At 36.0% G+C, this 27,372-nt stretch overlaps 1 protein-coding gene across 1 annotated transcript in view; it reads right to left on the reverse strand.

Annotated features, from left to right (window-relative positions):
• Positions 1-27,372, reverse strand: part of DISC1 (DISC1 scaffold protein) — a gene marked incomplete at both ends in the record, with an annotated part of 205,343 nt that overhangs the window by 103,669 nt on the left and 74,302 nt on the right. The window contains 2 exon segments of the mRNA XM_079549936.1: positions 8,604-8,706; positions 13,157-13,211. Of these exon segments, the coding sequence (XP_079406062.1) occupies positions 8,604-8,706; positions 13,157-13,211 (158 nt within the window).

Genomic DNA, 27,372 nt, shown 5'->3' on the forward strand with positions numbered 1-27,372 from the left:
ATATTACTTTATCAAGCAGATTATTGCCCACATATTTCTCTCAAACTAACATCTCATTAATTTGATAATATTTGCCAGTAACAAATTGACTAAAAATATCCTTTGAAGTCCTCAAAACATAGGACAAAGTTAATGATGCAGTCTTTTTGCTCTAAGTCTCTCATATTTATGCCAGAAAGTACACTCATATTTTCCATTATTTATGCTTGATGCAGAGAGGTACATATCACCCCTTCTGAAACTATATTCATTACAATACAAGCAAAGGAACAATTTTTGCATAACACTGAAGCATATGTACCATGTAGGAAAGAAACTGGTCTGTATTTATCATTACCTATAAGCTAATCCTTCATAGACTAATGGTGCCTTTAATGACACAAAGAAGTGAAAATTCACGTTTTAGCTTAGGGCATTCACCACCATGCTGTTTATCAAAGGCACTGGAATTCAAGCCTGAAAATCCTCCACGCCGTGAGAATACAAAACAATTCCAACCAGAACAAAACTTGAAGAAAATAAATATCATTCAGCTTCTCACAAAGAAAAAACAGTAAAAACATGAGGGGAATAAAAAGATTTTGGAGATAGTGCCAGTGTGTTTGTGCAATTATTTTTGTCAAGTAATAACATGTGCTATCACGTTTATGAAGCATATGCTACTGAAATGATTGATATGATTCTGAAAGATGAAATAAGATAATCCATTTAGAAGTAGGCAACAGACCCCAAAACATACATTTAGAAGAGGAGTTCTCTGCCTTGGAAAGCCTATTGTATCAGGTATAATCAATTACCAAAGAACGGTGACTCAGAAATCCGTCATTGATCAAATAAATTATATAACAATTATATATATATATATAACATTTTTTTATATTTTATATATTATATATATAACAATTGATCAAATAAATTAATAACAGATAAAATAAATTAATAAATTAAATCAGTATTAACAATTCAAAGACTCAAGTGAAAATTATCAGTGAGAAAAGGCACAAAAGCCTTGAGGAGAAAACTCAGATTTGGAAGTTGGTAATTCAGCAATGCCGAGATGTAACCTCGGAGCAATAGTGCAATTAAAGAGCAATAGTGACCAGTGACCACAGTGTTCCTCTGATGCTCTGGTGCCTGCACTGGGAGAGATGAGCATAGGATCAGCTCATCTCCCCTCTCTCTTGCCTGTGCCTCTCCTCCACATCACTGTCAAAGGAGAAGACAGACACACCTGAGAGTAGGGGAACAGCACAGACCAAATCTTCATTATTTAGAAGGCTTCATGAAATCATCATGCTCTTTTTACCAACCTAACCAAGAAAAAAGTCACCTAGATTTTTGTACTAAAAGTGCCTACACTGAAATTCAGGGGATTTTCATCATGTTCTCCTGGACAATTTGTAGGAGGGACAGCACTAACCCTTTCTACAGACTACACAAGAGGTTTTCTTGCATCCTTCCCAGAGATCTTCCCATGTGGTGAGAACATCGACCCTTCATAGCTCTGCCCATCCAGAAAAGGAACTGCCAGAAAGATTATTCCTCTCTTCCTTCCTCCAGGGAGAGCAGGTTAAGTAACAGGAGAGAAAGAGAGTAAGTCTCTGCATGGCTGACTGACTGCTCAAACAGAAGCAATGATTTTCTGCTGTCTGGTCACATATCATTTTGGAGTTTCAGCTACTGTAACTTATCTTTTTCACTGAAAGTCAATAAAACCTGTCAATCTCATTTGGATGTAAGATAAAAAGACAAATAGCATAGTTTTCTTAGGTCTATGTGACCGTTAAGGACTTAGCTTTGGAGCTCACTAGTGTTATTTTTGTAAGTAGGTTAATAAGCTTTTCAGAAGGTTCATAACTTGTAGCAAGACACTTGGATGGGGCATAAACTGATAATTGTGGGAACGCATGCCAGTACACAGCGCTGTATGCTGGAGCAGGATGTGATACAAGCATGAATTTTAGTAAGAACTATTGTTGATAGCTGCACTGGATGATCTTGTAGATCTTTTCCAACCTTGGTGTTTCTGTGATTCTGTGATGAAGAACAAATTGCAATATGCTTCTGAGGCATCAATCCAGTCCGCTGCCAAAAGTAAGATGCTAAATGCAGAGAAGCAATTTTGTCATCTGACAAGACCCAGGTTTCTGTAAAACTCCAATTCACCAAAAAACTTAAGCCTATATAAGAAGGTACAAAGGGGCCTTGGTATTCTTGTCTCTAACACTAGATAAGTTTTCCATCTGTCACCAAACAGTCCCTCTCAAAATTTAAATATACAAACAGGAGCACTACTGCCTTTGAGCAGAAAACAATAAAAACAGTATGCAGCGTGGCAGGGAATATGTCAACATCTTGTTGAGAACATGGTGACTACACTTAACCTGCATGAAGTGACAAAAAGCAATACAGTAATGAAAACAAGCAACCACGTTTTCAACCTTGGATCTGCATGTTTTGGTAATGGCAGTCAGGCTGGTAGATGTCAGTATAGACCAAAGGACATGTCCTCTCTGTAGCATGCAGTGCTCTTTAAGCCATTCAGAACTTGACCTAAATCAGCATCCAAGTAGGCAAAGAAACAACAATGCCAGCATTAAATTTTGTGTTTAGTATACATGTCATATTGTTTAGAAGCTACACTTCTACACTTTTCATTGTACTGCTGGAAATCATACTACAACATTTCCAGTTGTTCTGATGTATTTGCAGACATTTAATGAAATAGAGATTGAGATAATAATAAAATGATGACACAAAATCTCCTACCGATAGAGATCAATGTATATATATTTTTCAAACTACTTAAGAAGTCACTCATTCTAATTTCTGTGATTGTACCTAATTTGCATCTGCAGACATAAGGAAAGTTAATGATGTGCATCTCATAGATAAGTACATAACACTTTCCATTTTTCATTCACATTTTCTTAACTACCCACTAGACGCTTTCTGGCTATCTGATCCCATACTGTCACGCATCCTCAAGAGAGGAAAAAAATCATATAGCTATTGTATGTGTGCATGTGTATACATGTTTGTATATATGAACAAATTGCAATATATCTCAAACAATCTACTTTATTCACATATAGAAAACAGATCAAATGATGTTGAAAAATGTGTTTTAGGTTACAACTCTCCTCATTCTTAATTAATTTCTCACTGAGGAAAAAATGAGAAATGCACCCTCTCATATATTATTTGATTTCATACAAAACAGCCTAGAGTAAAAAACAAATTTTAATAATATTTCTGCAGTTATATTCAAGTTGCTTACGTATCAAATTTCTGAATTTTTCTTAATGTTTTAGGTTTATTTGATCCCACTAGATTTTGTGCTAAATACACCCTCCGTACTAGCAGAATGAACACTGTATTGTGTACTGTCATATTTTTCCTATAACTGATGACAGACATTTTATAAACACATTAAGAGCTCTTGTAAGAAGCAATTGCTATAACATTTGCACACAGGTTTTCAAGCACTGATAATTAAGGTGTTTTTCCTCATTTGTTCGTCAAATTGAACAAAACAGCAACAAAAAATAGCAATCCAACCATTGGATGGTAAACCAAAAGATTTTACCAAAAATTATTTATAAATGTGTACATCAGCAGTAAAATCTCATGCAATGAAGAGTATTTGTTACTTATAATTAGCTAAAGCTACTAACTTCAAAACAGTGAACAATATAATAGATTCTATTAGTTATGTCTGGAGAAAAATTCTTAACTAGCATCTCAGGTGTATTAACTCAGTTATCTATCACAGTAGGCAAACGCCAATCAGAATTTAAAGAGCTGCGTATATAGATAACCTGAATTTTAATTATTGATAGAAATAGCTCTCGAGCATTCAATAATAAGGATTTTGTTTGTTTGTTTGTTTCCTTATGAAATCTCATCATAATGCCATTAGTCTGCTGTATTTATTCTACAGCCTTCAAAAATCTGAGCATTAATTCTTTTCTGTTTCTCCTCTGAATTTAGTTTTACACTTCTTTCAAAGAATAAATAATAGCAAGGAAGAACTTGTACATACGTGGTATCATCTCTGCTGTCATCTGATTCTGGTTTACAGAATCATATATTACACAGTCTTAAAATCAAAGGTATTGGATCGACAAAATGGCAGAATTGCTATGCTTACATTGTATTTATGCTGGTATTTTTTTTTTACCAGAACAAGACCAGCTATATTATTTGCATATATTCTAGTATACATACACAAAAACTGTAAACTACTGTAACTGCAGTAGAAAGTGCAGTACATATAGAACATCAGTACTTTCCAAAGCTATTCAGGCAGTTATTTAATGCTGAGGTATATATCATGCATTCCAAACCATCACATCATCACACATATGAAAGCTCTGAAAAGAAAATAAGTATTAAAACATTAATTTTACCTAGCTTAACTATGGGGATACACAAACCCAATCGCATGTAATTGCATTCAGTTACTTTCTTGCTTTGACACTGCTCCAAAAACCTTTAACACTAACTTGTTCCTGGGGGGAAATGCTGTGTTAAATGAAGACAATGCAACATCTGCTCAAAAGAAAACAGTTGTTCTCAGATTGTTAGTATTGTTGTTTAAGGAAATTATCTCTCTGAATGATCTAGTTGCTACGGTAAAAAAAAAAAAAAAAAAAAAAAAAAAAAAAAAAAAAAAAAAGCAGAAATAATGTTTATCCTTGCCTAACGTTTCCAAGACTAAATGAAAAGTATATCCAGTAAAATTAAATGCTACTGCACAATTAATAATTCCCTTTGCATTTTGTACTATTCCAAGGCTGCCCATTTAGTCTGAAGTAGAGAAGGCTCAGGGGGGACCCTATTTTCTCTACAACGACCTGCAAGAAGGTTGTAGCAAGATGGAGGTCAGCCTCTTCTCTCAGGTAACAGCCATAAGGAGAGAGAGAAACCTCTAGTTGTCAGGGGAGATTCAGGATCAGATATTAGGAAAAAAAATACTTTACAGAAAAAGCTGTAAGGCATTTTGGAACAGGCTGCCCAGGAAAGTGGTGGAGTCACTGTCCCTGAAGGTGTTCAAAGAAAGGGTAGATGTAGTACTTAGGGACATGGTTTAGTGGGCAATATTGGTGGTAGGTGGACAGTTGGACTGGATGATCTTAGAGGTCTTTTCAAACCTTAATGATTCTACGATTTAAACAGCTGCGTATTTCCCAACTGAGGATTCTCTCACTTCTCATGATTCAGTACCACCATTTCAGGGGATATTTACATACAATATCTTGCTTAAATGATGGCCAGTATTTTTAAGATTGAGACTTATTTCTTAACTATGCCTTACTTAAGAGATACCATTCATTTATGCATGACACATGACTACACAAGACCTAAATACTTCAGCTTTCTCTGTATTATTCATTGCTCATTGTTTTTGCCTTTTTAAGCAAAAAAAACAACAACAAAAAACAACAACAAAAAAACCCCACACCAGCTATTTTATCTCCTTCTTCCCCTTTCCTCTTCTGAATTTACCAAATAATGTCTTCCTGACCCTCTTTCCTACTGCCTGCGTCCTGTCTTTTCTGATTTTTAGAAGTTTGTGCTCTAAAGTGTTTTTATTTTATGTTTTTTGTTTGTTTGTTTTCCTTCAGAATCTCTTTTCAGCTTTCCAGTCATCAGAGCACCTTTTTTTTTTTTTTGTCATTCCATTATACATTACATACTATTCTGCCTTTAACAAAAATGAGAGCCATTACATCTAATATAATTAGCCATTTCTTAATACAAGTGAAAGAAATTGCAGCAGCCACTGTTACAAAATTACCTTTCACCTTTGATTTCTGACCAGCTACAAAATGAGATCTAAATTACTTGCTCCCCTGTACGCATTTTTCCTACCTCCCTGCCCCCTGCAAAAGAAGTTACCTTCATCACAACTCACTACCTTGCTTAATCATCTTTGATGCTTTCTTCCCATTTTAGCATTACTTACCTGTTAGGAACAAGCACCCATTATTTTTAACTCCAGGCTTTCAACTCTACTACTAGTTGGACCTGAAGAGTCCCAGTCACCTTCTGTTTCTGATACAATGGTAACAAGACATTGTTTGAGTATTCTCACATAGGGGCATTAAATTACATTGTTTTACATCTTTGCCCCAGCTTCAGAAGTCACATTTTTGCTTTTATTTATTTATTATGCAATGCAATATCTTTCCCTCTGCTTGCCTATCACAATACACTATAATTTGTAACTAACTGAAGTTACACGTCTCAGCTTCCTCTACCAAATCTCTGCAATATTGATTCACATTTGATGGTATGCCAGAAGTTCACCTTTTTTCTTTTAAATTCTCTTCATTCTCTTCATGCACGCACATCTAAGGCACATAACCTGCTTCATCATTCTCCTGCTTTACACTTCTAAGCATTTCTAAAAAGCAGCTCACTTACAGACTTAAAGTCATGGTCATTCTACAAAGCTGTAATTGAAATCCCACATTTTTTTCCAAGAGAGAAACCCAAGAACAGTGGTACAATGTACAGCACGTCTATGCAATTGAGCCTTCCAGCGTAACCTAGAAATGAAAGCTATCCAGATTAGATTTGGAGACAACAATAAAGTCTTGATAAATACACATTAAGTCAAAGCCCTCATGTTGATGTCAGTAGACACTATTTAAGATGGGGATTATCTGAAACTGGTTTTGATCATAAACGTGCCTCTTATTTTACACTCGCATACAGTTCAGACAAACTAATCCTTGCATATGAGTCCAGACAATTTCTTCATCAGCAAGCCTAGGATTGAGAACCAATTTCCAGGTGTTCTTGAAAAAGTCTCCACCTGCAACCTCACTGTAAATAAGCCACCAAACGACAAAAAATCTTCTCAGTATCGTTGTTGCTTTCCATCATCTACTACACCAGAACACAGTTGGACTTCACACGTTTTTTGGATTTACTTTTACATATACTGTAGTCAAACAAAGATTTATACCATATGAAAATATGTTTATGTTATAGCGCTCAGAGCTTTTCAGTTTTGGAAGATCCCAAAAGGCTCATAGTTCTATCACTCACATTGTAAAAAAGCATTTGTTTACTCAGACAGACTTCATATGTTTTAATTTGTAGCACCAAATTCAGAACATGGTACTAGTGGGTATTTTTTCCTACAAAAAACTTTGGACAGAATGGGAAGGCGATATCAAAAGCTGTTCAACGCAGTCATGGAAGATGCTGGGTATGAACTTACATAGCGAAAAACACTCAAATCCTGTTGAGATTCTCAGAAAGATAATTAAAGAATTTTACCTTAACAACAATTTAAGATTGTAATGCTTAGTCATTAAAATTCCCCTGAATAAAGAGTTTTTCAGATTAAGAAAAAAAGAAACATTGCTCCTTATCATAGAAAGAAATAGTACCAATATTTTTTTAAAAGCTTGCAAAGACACAGTATTATGGTCACAGTAGTAAAAAAAAATTTTGTAGAAGCATCAGCATTAAATTGACTCTCGAATTCATCTCTGAAGCAATCAACCTCTCTTAAGAGCTAACAAGTACAAAATATTGTCACAGTTGTTTTGGAAATAGTACTCCAGTATTTATTTGCTCCCTTAAAGTCTCAAACTGAAGAGCATCTTTTCCGGCCAACCACTTCTTGCTGGCAAGAAGGAGCAGTTGCAGATTCAGTTTTTGGGCTACTGTATTCCCAAGAAAATCATGAAATGGCTCAAATGGTCTAAGGGGCAGAGAAGGGTGATTGCTCAGCTTACCTTGTAGGTGAACACAGGAAAAAAAAATAGGGTTTCTACTCTGAAAGGTGTCACAAAAGCAAAAGAAAGTGGCTACACTCATTACCATCACAAGATCTCGACTTGAGTTTCCTTCTGGATTTTGCTGAAATTTGACATTATCCACTTCTCACAAACAAATCATGTGACACTGCACAAAGTTTCAATAGAAAGTAATTCAGTGTAGAGAAATAGCTGTGCTTTGCTTTCTTTCCTTAGCAAAAAGTGCATTAGTCCCAAATAACTGTCACGTAAAATTGTCACAAGTCAGACTCCGTAATGATATCTTAATGTTATACTGGTTGTAAATAACATGCACGAGTGCTCCAATGACCAAATGGCTTTTACGCTGTGAACACTAGTTGTTTACTGATCTGAACTGTAGTTGTAGCCAATTATTTTATTCCATTTTAAAAGGTCATTTAAAGCCATATTTGTAATTATTGCACCCTTGTCATAAGTTTATTATGACCCTTAGCTTGAGAGCTCTAGGTATTTAACTTGTAAAGTCCAAGAATCATAAAGCAATAAAAAAAAAAGTTTTATTATTTACCAATGTCGTTTATGGAAAATGGAAAAACATCATGTTCTTTGCATATTTACTGTCTACCACACAGTAATCTCTTAACAAGTAGTTCCCATCTGTGGAGAGAGGCCTGAAGTACCTTAAGCAAGGCATGACGCAGCCTGGTTCTACCATGCTTACCAAGACTCTAAGGGATCTATATGAGCGTAGATCAATGACTTTTCCCAAGATGGTTCAGCTATATAAAGATCTAATGTGCCACTCATCAACGTCAGCCCTTCTTAGAATTTAAAACTTACCCGATACAGCCAGCATTTTGGCCTCAAGTAGAGCTGGTAGTTGCGTCTCAATATCATTCACTTTCTTCCTTAAAGTACTGCAGAGCTTCTGACTCGTGCAAACCTAGATTGAGGCAGACAGGCATGATATATAATTCATTCATGTACAAATATAAGGCAATTTAAATGGAGCTTCAAATGTTCTTGGTTTATAGACATGACATAACATCCTACAGCAAGGCAAAGAAACTTAATAAAAAGTGATGTCTTCAGAGAAGTATCAAAGATGAATCAAAATTTCTAGGCTTACCACACATTCTCTTAAAAAATAGAGAAGAGTAGTGACATTGGCTATCCATATAGGAGAGGACGTGCTTTACCACTAGACATTGAGGCTGTATTTAGAAGATAGGCCAGCCAAAGAACTCTGTACATTTTCAAAATTAGCAGTGATGCTTGGAATGAGTAGAATGTAAATGAACCAATGTTTGGAGTTTAAGACCTCGTAACTCGGAATACACCATAACTTTCAAACAGAACTTGTTGCCATGTATCTTAATGAAAAAGAAAAAAAGTAGCTGTCATGCTCCTGAAAAGGCAATAACAGCTCAACACTTCATTTCACCACCAGAAGACACAGCTGAATTGGGTTCAGGTTTGACTATATAAAACAAACAAACAAACCAACCAACCAACCTGGACATCTTTCAGCAATGAATCATGGCTAGTATTAGAAATATATATATAGAGAGAGAAAGATGAGAAGAAAGGTAGCTCGATTGTTTGTATACTTGAAGTGTACACTGTCACCTCAGAATGACTTCAAACACTGTACACAAATAATATAACCACTACGTATTCAAAAGCATTGATTTTTACTCCATATCGCATCAACTGTGAAGAATAGAAAAATGAACAAAAATCCCTCACCTAGTTAAGGCCAATACTCTTGTTCTGAAGGCAGAAATCAAGCAGTTGCTCAGAATTGTAGCTGACACTTGAGAAAACATTGCATTCATTGGAACCAAGGGTAAAGCAATAATCAAGAAAGAGACAGGGCAGTTGTGAAGAGATGAGATGTGAAATGAAATCTCCAGAGGAATGTTTCTCAGCTCTTCCTGACATTTTTTTCTCAAAGCACGTGTATATTCCATGCATATTAACAAAAGCACAGCTCTTATTCTGCTTTTTAGGAGCCTTACAGCTCTCATGGCTTACCTGTTTGCATAATTGAAGGATAATAATTCAGATACAGCACTAACTGTAAATCTTACTAAATGGTGAATACCCTCTTACTTTAGCTGAGAGTATCCATTAACTATGGATGGATCATGGAGTTTTTGAATGAACAGATCTAATCATCCAAGTCTGTAAACAATTCAGAATCTTCTTATTAATTTAAAAACACATGTCACTTTTGCATTAATTATAATTTTTCAGTTTCCGGGTATTTCACTTTATTTCAATATTTCCCTCTCAGTGACCTGCCTACTGATTTACTTTAAATGTTAAAATAACCCCAAAACTGTCAGAGGTGAATAAATGTGCACATAGAACCCAAGGCCATGTCTGTCTCTCATCTCCAAAACAAATCTTAAAGTTTTTAATGACTTCCTTCTAAGCAGTGTTCTCTCTTTAGGGGTACTGAATGGCTCAGTGAATTGCAATTAGATTGGGAATCTTTCAGCTCTAGGAAAACTGTGTGAATATATCTCATGCTGGTAGTAACTTAAAGTCATTACCACTAAACAGACATTTGGCAATTATGCAAAACAAGATGGGAGGAGGTTTAAACAGTTTCTAGTAAACAGTGTGCACTTTGTAAGCATTACTGTCAGAATGAAGCTTGCTTGCACTTTTTATTAATGGACCAAATGCAGGAACCAAAGGCTGAAAGAAGGATACTCTAACTCAGAGATAATTCTTCTGGAACATGAGATAAATACATTACTGAGCCTCTGCGTGTATCTACATCACATGTATTCTGCAGATAAATGAAAAACATTAATCTTCAGAGCTATCATATGGCATAGTTCAACAAAATTAAATGAAAGACTGGAAGAGGCAAATAATTTAACGTCTTCTAAACTAATAGCCCTGCTTCTATTTTACATCAATTCTAATCTATGAGGTCCAATTCCTTTAATTTTTTTTTTATTATTATTATTTTACCCTAACAGCAACTACCATTAGTTGTTACAGCTGCTTTTTCAGCCTCTGAGGAAAAATTGTTTATTTATTTCCTAGCTAACAATAATGATGAGCATTCACAAAGCTCACACCCTCCTTTGCTCCAGGTGAACATGCTATCACTGTGCTCCTATTCAGATAGCCCATACTCATGTTTGAGGACTCAGCAATTGGACCAAGGAGCTCCAGTTACAAAAAACTTCCCTAAAACCAAATGGGAGCTTCTTTACAGCCTAATATTAAAGTATTTCTCTTAAAAATCCTTAGTGTTGTTTGGTTGGTTGGTTTTAGTTTCTGTCGACTTAAAAAAAATGTGTCCCTTTTTTTTTGGAATAAATCCTACAGATCTTTGGTTAGGTACATAAACAGCACTCCAGAAGATAGTTGTAATTAAAAATGTGGAATGCTGTTTAGAAAAGCTACGTGGAATCAATCTGAAAAGAAGCAAAATTTACCCATTTTTATTCTTTCTGTCTTGACAGCATATGATGTTAATCTCAAGTGGCAGAAACAGGAACAAGGATATAGACCAAAACACTGAAATTAACTCTTCCTCTAACCATCCCAAAGAAAAAAAGAAAAAGAATTTTGAGTAGCTTTCACATTTCTTTACAACAGTGCTTTAGAAAAGATGTGGAAATTGTCTTTATGCCACCCGAAAAGAAAGAGGAGTCAACCTGGATATCTTCACACAGCACAATCTTCACATTTGTAAAAGCTGATATTAATGGCTGCAGGAAGAATATAGATGAAGGATTTATAGATAAAGGAGTCTGCCTTCCCTGACAGTCTGATCTTACCTTCTGCAACCCCAGCTGAAAACAGCACAGATGAGGCAGAAAAAGGCCACATAAACACTTGTGGTACAGGGGGAAGGAAGAAGCCTTTCACAAAGTAATATTTTTCCCATAAAATGAAAAGGTTTAAAAAGAGCAGCTTTGTTAAGGTTGAGAAGAAGATATGATGAGATTTGAACAATTGAATTTAATAAGTGATTTGGAGGAGTCTGATTACCTGCTTCCTATTTACTGTTTTTAATAAATAGAAGCCATCACACAAGAATGGAATGAAATTAAAGTAATATTTTACCTACTGAATATTTAAAGAAACAAAATAGGTTGTGGAATTCTTCCATGTTCACTTTTCAGTTGCTACCTAATGTTTCAGTTCTTATTCAAAACTTCAGGTTAAACTTCTTATTTTAACTTCAGGTTAAAAAAAAACCTTCAAAATGTACAGGCACACATTTTTAGGAGAAAAGACAAACTGCATAACATATGTTTTAACTTGCCAATAGCTTGACACACCAATTTGAGCTACCAAATCTCTTATTCATTTCAGTGGATGGCCCAAAGGTAAATTATAATCCTTTTCCTGACACTTTATTTGGAATCATTTTAAAAAAATACAGAGAGGAGTGCCGTATTATAATGATCTATATTAATATTCCCCAAGAGATAGTCATATGCATGGAACAGAGGAGGAAAAAAAAATAAATCAAAGCAGGAGAAGGGGAAGGAGAAGTATGCAGATGCAGTGATGCAGTCAGTCTTTTTAACAGTGCATGCTAAAAGTGTTGGGAAAATGATTATGAAAAATAGAGTACATAGGATAAATATTTCATTAATTTTTGAGAGATTAGAGAACTAACATGAGAGAAAAAATGTATTTCAGAAAAATTAATGATTGAATAACAAATGTTTTCCCCTTTATGCTCCATATATTTCTATAAGAATTAGAAATAAATAAACCTTCCTAGAGTACTCAGAGCAAGGAAGCTATGGTGTGCAATGAGCCACTTTTGCAATAACAAGGAAAATACAGTAGTGTATTTCATGGAAAGACAACCATGAGAAAAACAAAAACTAAAAGGAAAGTTGTAACACCTCCAATTAAAAACCAACATATGACAAATAACATTACATTTCTTTGCAGTTTTAAAAAGATTGCTAGTTTATTATTAGTGAAATACAGGGGAAAGAGGAACTTTGTTTCTATTCTATCTTCACACCAGCCAAATCTGACAGCTAGGAAGTAAGAGGCAAAAGCGTGAAAACATTCATTTGTGAGTGGAGTTCACTTTCTTTTCATGAAGCACTAAGGAGTCTGTTCCTAAATTGAGGCCAGCAACAAGACTGATCACTTGTAAACATAAGGCAAGAAACAATAGATGATTCCATCTGCTTCCTTAAGCATAATCTCTGTGGCCCGTCAAAATGTAATTATCTTTTTTTAGGGTGTATGTTTAAAAATATTTAACAGTAAAATCTGTTCAGAGGAAACACAACAAAACAAACTTTACAGAATACAGACAATTATAATGCAATGTATTAGGCGATTCTCTAAATATTCTTAAGAATAACTGGTAGCTGATGGGTACTTACTTTGGCAGTAGTTTCTTTAATGGACACGCTGAGCGACTGCTCTTTTTCCTGAAGGCTAGAAAGGATTAAAATAAAATAAAGTTGACCTTCTCTGCTCATCATGGTCTGCTACACAAGACACATTTTATATGAAATGAAATACGTAGGCTTTAAGGTGACTCACAACAGTACAAGGAGCCAAAAACAAATAAAATCCGTAAATTTGGTTTCAACATTGTTGGTGGTTAACTGAGATTTTTTCTACCCAACTTCTATCCATTAACTCCCTTAATTTGCAAAACAATTTATAGAGTACAGGTCTCCGTTAATGAGTTGTACAATAAACACATTTCAGCATCTAAAACACAATTATGACCACTTGTGTAACTGTTCTATGTGAGGTCAAAGCAGGGTCTAGAACTGGTGCCTTGTTAAGAACCAAGAAAAGACCTAACAAGAAAGGCAATTCTAATACAGTTTGCAGTCAACTGTCCTCTTAGAAGTTAGTTTGCCAGTGAAAATTCAAATGCAGTCATTTGTTCTCATGCTGATTTTATACGAAATACTGCTACTCATCTTCCATTGTTTAATAAAAATCTGCAAAATACTTTTATAAAATTGATTCAAAATTCAGATTTTGAGACATAATCCACACAGTGAAGACAAACTCAAGGTTTTCTTCCATATACAAAGTTTAACACTAGGATTTTGTTGACATAACTTTGGGAATTTATTTACAAGCACCAAGGGCACTAGTTACATTTTTAACAAAGTTCAAATACTAGGCCAATAAAACATCAGGAGTGAGTATAGACACTTTTTGCTACTGCAATAATTCCCTCCCTCCTATTTTGTAGGTGTACATTTTTATACAACCTTCAGTTATTGTCAGACACTATTTTCTTTTCCATAAGACCACTCAATTCACATACACTGCTCCCCCTTCAGCAATATTTCAATTCTTCCTTTTAAATGCATTATAAAAATTGTCCTTTACAACCTAAGAGTGATATTCTTTCTGAATTAAGAAACTTTCACATATTTCTGAGCTTTTCATTAATGTTCATCACTGAAGTACCCAAACATTTCAGAAAAAAAAAAAGATTGGATTTATTCTAGTGACACCCTTGCAAGATAAGGCACCTTTGTGTTCATTTAACAGATGAGAGGAACACAAAACATTGTTAATCAGAACAAGCATTAACACTGAGTGCTCACTTTGAGACACACGTGAGCCCTGCTACCTACTTGCATGCATTTCAGTTTTTCTTTCTATAACTTGTTGGTTCTCATTTCCTAAGCACAGCACTTATTGGGCTCAGTTTCAAAAGTTAGCACTCAGCCCAAACTCCAGCAAATGTGCAGTTGGACTTGCATTCAGCTACTGAGCATCCACAGAGCCTGGCTGAAACACTCTGCCCCACTTCGCATAGAAAGAGAGATGGACTCAGAGGCAGAATCCAGCTGCGCAATTATCATCTAATTGAGTTAATGATGAACCTATTTGTATTGCTTTCTCTAACACCCTCCTTTGCAAAGCGCACACCTTCAGCCCACAGAACAGCAAGGTCAAGCACCTCATTAACAGCACAGCACACCAGGATCCCTCCCAGCTCCACATGAAGCAGACCACTCAGAAACAGTTTATGACAATGTAAGCTATTGCCTGTGTAAAGTAGCAAACAGAAATACACTGGCTACCTCCACAAAAGTGATTTAACAACATTTCCCAAATAGCATTCTCAAATTTCTCCCTAAGCAACCTCTTCTACAGCGATATATGGGCAAAATACAAAATATTACATGCAAAATTATGCCATTAGCAGCTTCCTGCCTGCCCCTGGGCACTCCAGGGGGAATAAACTCTTACACCATTTCTCTTCTTAGACTGTGGAGTTCCCAGGGACTTAGCATCTACACAAGTAGCATTGGAGCTGGACAGGTTATGTAGAAAAGAGCCATGCCTTGTGTACAGATGTCAGCTGGGAGCAGCAGGGCTGCAGTGTGTAATTGAATGAGTAATGGGTGACTGACCCAGTTGTTCTCAACCTGACTTATAAAATTCAGCTCCAAAGATCCGAGACATAATAAAAACGTAAAGTGCAGTTATAGCCAGAAGAACTACAACACAAAATGGCACCTCTATTTAACAAACCTCTTCAGTATGTATTTCCTCTCAGCTGTTTACTTTCCTCACAAAGAACCCCCCCCAGCTTTATATGATGTCTCAGTCCTCTGTAGAATTCACATAGCTAAGAGGAAACAAGATAAATTTTTTATTTCTTTTTAAACCACATGTCTCAAACAGCATTGCAAACTATGGCCTAGTTGTAGAATCCTTACTGACAATTTGCAAACCCACACGGACTCAGGTCTAGCACTTGAGTGAGAAAAGGCACCTTTATCCTCTGATTTCTTTTATGATCATCTATTAAAGCCGCTGAAAAATAATACAAACTACTACAAACTGCTATTTCAGTGAGAGTAGAATTTTGAGAAAGTTCTACATTAATCTGAGCAACATCAGTAAAAAACAACAGCATCAGTAAATCAGTTTTGACTCAAGATACTGATATGCATTGATCACAAAATCTAAAGTTTTTTTATTACATTTACAGCATTCATACATACCCTCACATCCATCTTTTTTATTACTTACTGTATGAATTTCACAGTAGTATCCTGCTTCGAATTTATTTGTTAGCCATCAGTGTGCTACTGTAGGAACTCCTTATCCCTTTAGAAATCAACTCATCATATTATTCACAAGCAATAATCAGAACTGGGCATGAACTAGCCAGAATTTTTACAGAAAACAGTGTTTTCTTTTACCAGCAAGAATAGTTTATCATTAATCTTATTCCCAGGCTTTCCTCTTCTACCACCAAACACCATCATGGAGAAGCCCCTCACAAGTTTCCAATTAACTGACAAACTAATGCTCCAGCTGACCCACAGCAGAAACCAAGCGGTCAATACCGATTCATTCCACCAACAAAGGGTTTTAACAGCCATGATCTGTTACACGTGACTTGAACCAGAAGCAGTATTTTCTTTTACCAGCACCCCGGAGCATCATATTTCAGTTTAAAAGGGGTAGGCTGTCTGCTTAGAAGTTGCTTTACTTATGACTACTGGGGAAAACAGCATTAAAAAGCTCCTTGGAATAACACTTAATTCTTGCCTGAGAAAACGGCCATAGTTTTGATTCATTGCTATTCTTCTCTGGTAGAACAGATAATCAAGAATTTGACTGCTTGTTCTCACAGCCTCTGCAATCTATTATAAGAGCCATTTAGAAGTTACTTCTCAAATCCAATATAAGCTAACTCCATCATAGAGAATGCAAAGTTCTTGACCTGACTGATGGAAGGAGTAGAATAAGACAGGAATTCAATTAATACAAATTTAACTGATTAAATGCAAGAGAAGAATGGCTTTTAACAGTCATAGAACTGATGGCAATTTATATATCATCTGCTATTTTCCCTATGTGTCATATACAATAGCCGTATAAGCTATTTAAATTGTTTGCAATGGATTCACACACATTAGAATCCCTAATAAAGAGATAAGAAAAACAGCATAGACTTGCTACATCAAGGGGTCTCACTGTATACACATCAGACTAGGAAATCAGGAACTAAGGAATTACACTTCTTGGATGATGAAAGAAGTACTATATTAGCAAAACATAGACTTAAGATGAAGAATTGCACAAGGATGTAGAAATGTTGTATATTCAGGATCTGAGGCTGGCGTAGCACACAACTGTAGTCAATGAAAAAATTGTAAGGTCCAAACACTTCAAACAAACTAATGCCTTGTGAGGATCTCATTTCAGTGACCATAAAGGAATACAGGCATTGGGTGTGTCGATTTGTAATAACACAGCTGGAAACTGCTGAGATGACGTTCATAATCAGGAACAGCAGGTAGACCAAAAAAAAAAAAAAAAAAGCAAAAACCACTCTGCCCAGACTGACAGAAGGAGGACTGGAAATCAAGAGGTCTGGTCATTCAATCAGAGATTTCCGATATGACCACAAAGGATGTTAAATTTCATTTTGTAACAGTTTAAAATCTGTTTAAAGAACATTCTAAGAATCTGTGATTTATATGCAGGAACTGCAGATAGTTGGAAGTAGCTTTGTTCAGAGGAAGGCTGAGTAGTACAATACTGGGAAGAATGGTTTTCTACTAAAGGAAGGTATGTTTCTGAATTTCTTTCCTTCCACTTTGCTAGTATACTTCCCTTCAAATATGAGGTTATTGTGTATTTATGTTATATTTGGCTTCCTAAGAAAGAATTCAAAGAACGAAAATGGGCAAAGTCACGCTGATCTCTATGTTCAAAATACATAAATATACAGCTTAAACAGATACAGTTCCAGTATTAATGACAAAATATATATACATTGACCAAAAAAACTGTAGTCAGAATGTAGTCTGTATAAGTGCACAAAAGAAGTTATTACAAATGGGGTACAAGTATTAATAAGTAAATTCTATATTGGATATTTTTATTTTTATACAGAGAGTGAGGGACCATTTTTGAGCTAAGCCTGCAGAAACTGAAAGACAAAGGGTACACTTTACAGCAAGTATTCTTCCTTACGTTGCTGTTACCTGAAAGATTTTTCTAGGTCCTGGTATTTCACTCACTATCCCCATATCCTTCAGCAAAAAGCACACACTTTCATTTCTATAAATCTAAGTACAATCAGAATAATATAAAATTACATTCAAGTTATATGCATATGAGAAAGCACAATGGGCTGAACTTCACTTCATATGAATATGCATTCTCTTCCTCTTACGTTTATTGATTATTGAACAACTTGCAGTATGTTTGAATTTGGTCTTTGACTGCCTGATAATCAATCAATAACCCAATAAAACCTGCAGACAGAATGGCTTTTCTGATGTGAAGTTCCTAAGAGGAGGACTCCTCAGATTATTAAGTAACAAAAAGTTGTAGTTTCTTAGAAGATAAAAAAACGCATTCCAAGCCTTACACCTGTAATCTTGCTTTTAGCAGTAAACAGTAGCTGACCTTCAAAAAAGCCTTTGTCCAGTCCTTTACAAAATCTGAAGCATTACTCATGGAACATTTGGTGTAAACATCAGCCTACATCAAAGCAAAAATCTACTAGAAATTTTAAGTCTAGGGATGTCAGCAGGCTTTCAAGGAAGAAATCCACTTTATAAAAATCAATTCAAACAATAAATAACTGTCTTGCACTTCTACAATTCTCTTAATGAACATATTTCCAGAGACTTTGAAGAGAAGTCAAAATTTAAAAAAAAAGCTTTTGAGGAAAACTGTACTTAGCACAAGGCTGCTTTAAGTTAGATACCTGCCACTAGGACTGAAGAACAAGAAAAACTAAGAAAACACACATACGTAAGTTTTCTTGAGTAAAATCTAAATTTTCTTGGGTAAATTCAACAAATTCATTACAGATTACAGATTCATCACAAATTACAGAAACCATGTGAAGATTTTCACCAGGACAAGACCTACAGGGATGTTGTCAGTTCTATACTTCTGCCAAATTAATAACTTGCAGAACTAGGTCACTTTAAGTATACTAAGGTGAAACACAATGAAAAGTGAAATACAATGGATGTCAATTTTATCTTCATTCCGTGTGATCTGTTCATAATGATTTGGCTTATATATCTGGATATTACCATAGTAATATTTCAGCCAAGCACATAAGTTCCTTTTCAACTTCTTGCACTGATCCATGGGACTTAAACAATGGGGTTTTCACAGTAGCTCATCTCCAGGTTCGGAAACAAAATCATACTTGATACATAAAATGTTGAGTTTTTCAAAGTAATTCTTTTTTCCTTAGATATGCAGACCATGGAAAATATTTATAAGACAACAGAACAAGTTAAACACTCACAAAAATAAAGCTGAATTTCTGTCAAACTGAATAGGTAAGAATCCAATTTCTCTGTCTGTCAGTGCTGCTGAGGGGCAGACTTTGACACTAAGCAGAAGGAGAGAAAAATTGTGTTTAATTCATAGTGAAAGTGAAATTTGTATCAGTTATAAAGACTAGCTACCTGAAAAAGAAGTAAAATGTCAAGTATCACCTTGAAAAGCTTCCAATCTCAAAATCAATCTGATTTGAGAAAAAAATTATCAAGAGATATACTTCAAGGTACAGGAACATTGGACCTTCTGCACATTTCCACATTCTCCAAGGTGAGTTCTCCAAGACATGTGAATGAGAATCCAGAATTATCTACCTACCTCTGAAACATCAGGGAGCTGATTTTGCTCCAAATGCCCTTCCAGCTATCATTCTGCAGAGCAGTACGTTTTTGGTGTTGTCTTATGTGGTGACACATAAGACACGTGCTTCTCAACTTGCTATTTGTTAAGAGGCAGTGCTAGAAGTACCCTTTCCTGTTATGCTTGTACAACCTCAGCTCATCCAGTAAGCATAGGATGACTGCACTTGGCTTCATCTACTCTAAAAAAAAAAAAAAAAAACAAAAAAAAAAACCAACCTACATCTTAGTCATATTCATGCAAAATGTACTATAAGAACAGCTAGATGTTGCTGGCATCTGAGTTACCAAACTGAATTTTTATTGTCACGAATTGAGAAGCCTTCTGGCCTTATAAAACACCATTCTGAGAGCTAAGCTGTCCATCTGTTCCAACCAGCCATTTGCACACTGCTGTATTCCCATTACAGTCAGCTGCTGCCACAGAGTGGTTGTGGCAGTTGTTGCTCAAACTGCTACTTGAAACAGGAGTATCAGCTGGAAAACAAAGGCATCATCAAGTGGTTCCCTGCAGCAGCTACTCATCAACATTCTCCTCAAATTTTCTGTTAAGCTAATAAATTCTCGTTTTTCTACTGCATCATTCTGCAGCATGTCATAGAACAGCAAAAATTAGACCATGACCAGGGCAGCTGCAAATATTCCCTTAAGAATAACATCCTCTGGATTTCACTGGCTACAATGGTCTATCCATGGACTGTTGTTAACTATTTATTACATACAAATGAATGCAGTATCCTATACTGACAGAGACAGCTGGTCATTTTTCCCTAAGGAGAAATAAACGTCTTTAAAATGCACGTGCACCCAGAGGAATCAGCACACACGTAACCTGGGCTTTATGGGCTGCTGCATCCCAGTGGATGATGTTAAGGCAAGCAGGGGAAACCAGATGCTCAGCAGGGGAAAACAGATTCCTCATTATATTGCACACATGGGTACTAAAGCAAATGGTACTCATCTTTCTGCTGCTTTGGAAAGTTAAAGATCTGCCTCCATGATTGTAATTTCAGTTTTCTAGCACTGTTTTATTCTGAGTGTTGGAAGACTGACTTTTTCCTTTTCCTACTGTATTTCCAGCTCCTCCTGCTCTTTCCAAGGATGGTCAGTGTCTGCTGTGCACAAGCAGACTTCGCAGAAGTCCTTCTCCTCCCTACAACAGGGGCTCCAACCCCTGGGATCCAAGTCACTGAACTGCAGAGTCATGGAACAGGGAAGCAAGTTCAGAACTGACATCGACACACAGGCAACTCAGTGAAAAAGTCCCCTGCTACAACTTCTAACTTTGAGAAACTTCTGCCTGACGACTTTTGTTAGCAACTTTACAGGAAACCAATTCATTTCATGTGCTGAAGCACAGACATTATCTGGCATGTTAAAATATGAAGTTTTTTCCAGTGTTTCTCCCACAAATGAAAAAGAAAGAAAGCCACATGCCCAAGTGTCCTGCACTTCAAACTTCAGCAGAGAACAAGAGAATTAAATCAACCCTAGGTAGACAAAGTGATGAAAGCTTCTACCTATCCAGAAATAGAAATTCAAGAGTCCAGTTAGATCACAGAGCAAGAGAGAGGCTTTTTCTCTCACCCATGATGCAACCTTGCCTCTCACAAAAGCTTGCAGAAAAATTCTTCGAGAAAGTTGTGACAACCTCTTCCTCAAAACACAAACCCAGCTGTAAAACATGGTTAAAAATGATGCAATTGTAATATTACTCATGCTAAGGTCTGATATTTGACATGAAATCTGGAGTTTCCTCAAAAAAAACCCTAAAACACCATGGCAGAGGTATTTTGTTGTGGGTTCAGACTCTTTCAGGGGAAAAAGCCTGAGGAATTTCCAAGGGCAAGGTCCTCTCACAGTACCAGAACACACCTTCTCTGGCACTGCACCTCAACTGCAAACTGCTATAGTTTCTGTGAAGCTGTCTGTAGTTTAGCTACAGAAGAAGATGGATTAACAGATCATTACAGAAGAAAAATTCTACAATTAAAACAGGACACCATGTCTTTATCATATCTAGCTATTATAGCAGTAGCAGTAAAAGCACTGTTTTGTATTAAGAACCTCATAACTGTATTTTGGTTCACCTCACGTAGTGCAGTCAGAAACCTCTCCTGTCAGGAAGAAGAGGCCTACATTCCCATGTTGAGCTTTGAAAAAAAAATAAAATCAGAGTGACTTGGAAGGCCTTAAGTCAAACTAGTAAACTAATACTCAGATTGGCCCATGAATTGTCTTCACGTCAATGGAAAAATGATAGTGTTACAAATTAAGCCAACACAAGCAGACCTGCAGGGGAAACTGAAGCTGCCAGAAGTCTTGAAGACTCCCATGTCCAAAGCTTATGGATGGAACAAGTTAAAAAACAGGAAGAACAATTTTTTGTGCAGAGCTTCTTCAAGTGATGTAATTCATATGCAATCTGTTTTTCCATTTCTTCAGACCCATAAAGTTAAGTTAATTCAACTACTGAGACGCCCAAGAGCTTGCTCTTCTTTACTCCCATTATTCAGTGATTAAACCCTAGCTGTAGTGGCCACTACAGAAATTATCTGCTTTGTCAGCCCACCTGACAGCTCAAGACAGACAACTAAATCAAGTTGCATCAGAAGTAGAATGCAACAGCAACTAACTTAAAACAGCTGCATGTGTACCCAGTCCCTGGACCAACTAAGTCCTCCAGCATCAAATGAGGCCAGAAAGCAGCTCAAAATGACACATTATGCCTAGAGGTCTACTAAACTGTCTTCATGGTCTGATTCACATCATGGCATAGCAATCTCTCAAGATGTTCAAGAATATAAAAAAAAGTTGAGATTAGTTTGCTTCTATCAACCAATCTACCAATATCACTTTCTACCTATAACAGAGCACCATTAGATTAATAAAATCAAGAAAAAGTGCAGATAACAAAAAAGCTCAAATCATCCCAGAAAGAATAAAATACTCCAAGACATAAAGGCCCAGAGTATCAGGCATTCCAAGTACAACTTCTCTGCTATCCTACATATGGGCCCACCAAACACTAAGAAATATTCTCATATATTTCTCTCCTCAAATAGTAGAAACTTTTAGATATTCTAAATCCATTTCATCCCTTTGCTCTTTGTATTTGCACTATGTCTCTGTTTTCAGAGGATATTTTTAATATGTATGCATTTTCTCAGAAATAGCCAAAGAAAACCTTATATCATACATTTAAAAAAGACTTCTCTGGACAAAATTCACATTTTGTTGAAAAAAATACATACCTTTTTGGAATGATAGGGTACCATTTGTTTTGTTTCATCTAAATACAAATCTGCAAAGTCACGATTTTTGTGGAAAGGCTGATGTGAGTGCTCATGGCTACACTCAGACTTCCTCTGTAATTTCACGTAGCTTGCTAACCACTAACATGACTAGAAATTTCAAGTAGACATATATTTTGAAGAGCAACAAAGCATGCATAATGCCAACTGTCCTAACAATAGTAGACCGTTCTCAATGGTGCTTCTACTTTTCCTAACTTAATAAGGGAAACTACATACAAGTTTTTTCCTCCCTGCTTTTCCCTAGAAAACTATCTTCACTAGAAAGAACACCTTTCTTAGCTTCACCAGGCTTTAGCCTAAACTGAAGCTGCTGAATGCTCTGAGTACATTCCACATAATAAGGTTTTCAGTCCCTTGAACATTTCCATTTCACTTTGAATTAATCTTTTTCAGATAAGCTCCAGGTAACTAAAACAGACTGAACTTTTTGCATAAAACTTCTAGGTCAGTTCCTTGTGCCACCAGCCAAGACAGTCCTATAATAACTAATACACAGAGTAGAAAATTTTCATATCTTTAGAAGATCCCACATCTACACTGTGGAAAATATTCCTACCAATTAAAAATTGCTCCATTCAAGAGGGACAGAAAAAGAGGTGGAGGATTCAAATTTTTGAAAGATATTTAATTGAATTTCTTTCCTTCAACCAGCATCCATTGCCTAGACAATAACCCATATGGAACTGTGTAATTTATTTCAAGGATGACACACTGCGCGGTCATATATATATGTATGGAGATAAATGTAAAATCAAAACTAAAAATACTCAATGAACCTAAATATGAACAGTGCAAACTTCCCCACAGATAGAAGCAAGATTCCATTATGAAAAAAAGGAAAGAATGGGCACTGTAGAGAATAAGTCGAATAATTAACGTTGTCTTACCTTATAATAAGATACAAGCTACACAGTTTCAGAAATACATATTTTTAACTGCCCCCTCGTCAGTGAAGGATATGGCAATTGTACTTATTGTGTTGTTTTTTTATCTTTGCAATCACCAGGAATAAGTCCTTCACACTTAACACTCAGAACTATTTTTCTCTGATTTCAGTATATAGTCTTCAAGTAACACACAATAATGTCAGAGCACACGAAAGACCAGCTGCTCCTACCACTTTTTGAACGTTTCTAGCACAGAACCCCCATGCAAGGAGTCTGAGCAATTTCCTCATTTTATAACGATTATGCCCTTTAGTTTATCAAGGGTAATTAATCCTGTCTTGATGCGCAAAATAACCATATTTTATGGTCTCAACCTGGATAAGAATCCCTGTCAAATCACTAGTTAGCTTGACTGAAAATTACCTGCCCCTGCTTTAACCTAGGCCTCTACTAGACCTCAAGAAAGATCCCAGAGTAAAGCATGTAACATTTCTCAAGTCTTCAAACTCTAAGCATGTTAAAATTATTGACAAAGGCTTATAATTTTCAAAAAAAAATCTACCACATAAAAAAGATAAACAAAGCTAAACAAAGGATTATTAATCTTCCTGAAAATAACAATGCTTGACAAGAAAAATAAGCTTGAAACAATGCTCAAGCTAATGTTACATTCTATCTGGGTAATTATTCTTCATTTAAGATGTTCTCTCACTTTCCCTTAAGTTTGCTTTAATAACTTTCTAGCTGATAACATTTAGACCAAGAAAAGCCAAATAATTTGTATTTTTGTGGTGAGATGCAAGCTACTGAACATGATTCATTATAGCGGAAATTATCTTAAGAGATGCTTCACATCAGCCCTGTGCTATCCTAGTGCTGAAAGCAACTCAACAAATAATTATGCAAAAGCACATTACAGCACTACTTTACTGACTAGCACAATACAGTTAGAATGCACAGTATCTTTCATTCTGGTACCCAGAAACTTGCCATCAGTCAGCAGCCTACCAGTATTTCTACCAGACTTTCTACATAAACACTGTTTTTAATTACAGGTCTATTTATTTCTCACATATGTAGCCCAAACTTCAGAAAAAAATAAACTTTTTCTTAAGTAATAGATCATAAAATAAAATGAACATTGCTACTTAATATCATAAGACTCTGAAATTCAGAACTAATATGCAGAACTGGTTTTGTTTTCAACCTTTTACCTAACATTGTCTTTCACAAGACATACTGATCTAGGATAAGTCAATGAAAGTTGCAACAAGAGAAATTCTGGCAAGATACAGTAGGAGAGGAGTACACAGTGGAGTGGTCAAAGATAGGACACGAAGCGAGGCTGCAAGATCTTTTTCCTTGGAGATATTCAAAACCAAGATAGATAGGGCCCTAAGGGACATGATCTCACTTTGAAATTGTAGCCCTGCTTTCAGCAGGAATTTACCCTATAACTTTATGACAATGTGGAGGACTTCCATGGGCCCACTGGAACTGTACACATGCTAGCTGACTTATTATGCATTTGCAATGTTTTCATCTTACATAAAGAAAAAAAAAAAAAAAAACAGTATAACTGGATGCAAATATAAGATCACTGTATCCAAGGTATGATGGATTGCATGGATTTAAAAAAACACCCATCGCTTTGAGAGTAATATTTCACAGATATCACACTATTAGCTGAAACCAATGCAGGAGTATATTACTTTTCTCATCACTTCTGGAAATATATTTTACTCTGGAAGCAAAAAGTGGCTGAGAACCCATCCTGGAAACATACATGACCGTCACACAGAACAGCCCTGGAATTATTTCAGGTACCTAAAGAAGCAAGTGGTTTAAACTAAGGGATCCAAAAAACACAGGCAAGGGAAGAGGCCATCTGCAGTACTGTGTGCAGGCCTGGGGCCCCCAGAACAAGAAAGATGCAGAGTTCTTGGAAAAGGTTCAGAGGAGGGCCACTAAAATGATTAGAAGGCTGGAGCGCCTCTCCTGTGAGGAAAGGTTGAGGGAATTGGCTTGATTAGCTTGGAGAAGGCTTTGGGGAGACCTCATTGCGGTCTTCCAATACTTGGAGTGTATAAACAGGAGGGGGAACAATTGTTTAGATTGATTGGTAGCAATAGAACAAAAGGAAATGGTTTTAAACTAAGACAGGGGAGGTTTAGGTTAGATTCTAGGAGGAAGTTTTTCCACCCAGAGGGTGGTGACACACTGGAACAGGTTGCCCAGAGAGGTTGTGGAAGCCCCATCCCTGGAAGTATTCAAGGCCAGGCTGGATGTTGCTCTGGGCAGCCTGGTCTAGTGATTGGTAATCCTGCACACAACAGAGGGGTTGAAACTAGATGATCATTCTGGTCCTTTTCAACCCAGGCCATTCTATGATTCTATGACTATGGAAAACCTCTCCTATGATTCTATGAATCATCGGCTCCCATGATTACCAAATTTGATCAACAAACAAAATGAAAACAAAAAAGAATCATTCTAGGGCTGATTCAAAAATGAACAAAAAAAAAGTATTCATACATCTTTGTTAAAGTTCTGAACTCACTTCCAATGACAAATGCCTGATTTCTTTCAAGTGAATATGTTATTCATGGCACTGGTGAGTGAATAACTCAGAGGAAGCTGCTCCTGAACCAGTACTAATTTAAGACATTATTAAAGAGTTTCTTAAAGAGTAAGCGCAACTAAAATGTTGCATCAGCAATGTGAGTGAAAAAAAATAAACCTGAATATTCTTTTGTAAGCAAACCCAAAACTAAGAGAAAACTCGAATCAAAGTATATATTCTCAGACTGTTTGAAACCTTTAATTCCTCAATCTTTGAAACATAAGTATAAGCAACCATTAAAACAAACTAAATTCAAGATTCCCACAACCTAATTTAAAATTTTAAACAAGCCTCCAAAACAGAGGGATGTCTTCTATGAGACATTCTGCTGACTTTAAGAAAAAACCTGTATAAATTAGCACACATGAGCAGCAGCTTCTCATGAATGTTAATACAAATAATCTAAATCCAATAAATGCAAAGAGAGGAGAAACAGATGAGAAAGCAACACAACTACTGCTTATCTGGAAGGAAAGAAAGTTAGGAGAAATAGGAATTCTATTTTGTCCTGATGACACAGAAGAAATAACACTTTCCAAGTTCCATCACTGACATTTCATTGACTGTCTATAATGTTTAGGTGCTGAAATTCTTCTATTGCCTTTTTTAAAATAAAGATGAGGTCATTTAAAAAAAAAAAATGTTACTAAAAGTAGCTACATTTCCATCTAAAAGAATCATATGCTTTGCATTTAACTGTAGGTGTCTCAAAAGCCTTCAAGCCCTATCCCTTCCCCCACTACCTCAATTCCAATGTCTGAGCCTAACATTCTTCATAGCAGTCTTTATTATTTTGGAAGTTCATTGAAGCAAGAGACAGCTCTAATATTTATTTGGATGGTGCCTGGTGCACATTTTCAGACTGAGAAATATGCTGCAATTACTGCATTACCAAGCTAGGAAATAAATATCACCAGTTACCAAAAAATAATTAAAATCAAATCCATCAATTGTTAATACCTATCATCTAATGCTTTCTGTTGATGACTCTTTTACATAAAAATATGAAGTACAAAATCTTTAAATCACTACAAGGTCCTCATTCCTAAGGAAGGATATATTAGAACATCAATATCTGTTCTTAGAAATTCTTAACTT

This window comes from Tetrao urogallus (assembly GCF_951394365.1).
Source record: "Tetrao urogallus genome assembly, chromosome: 2".
NCBI classification, from domain to species: domain Eukaryota; kingdom Metazoa; phylum Chordata; class Aves; order Galliformes; family Phasianidae; genus Tetrao; species Tetrao urogallus.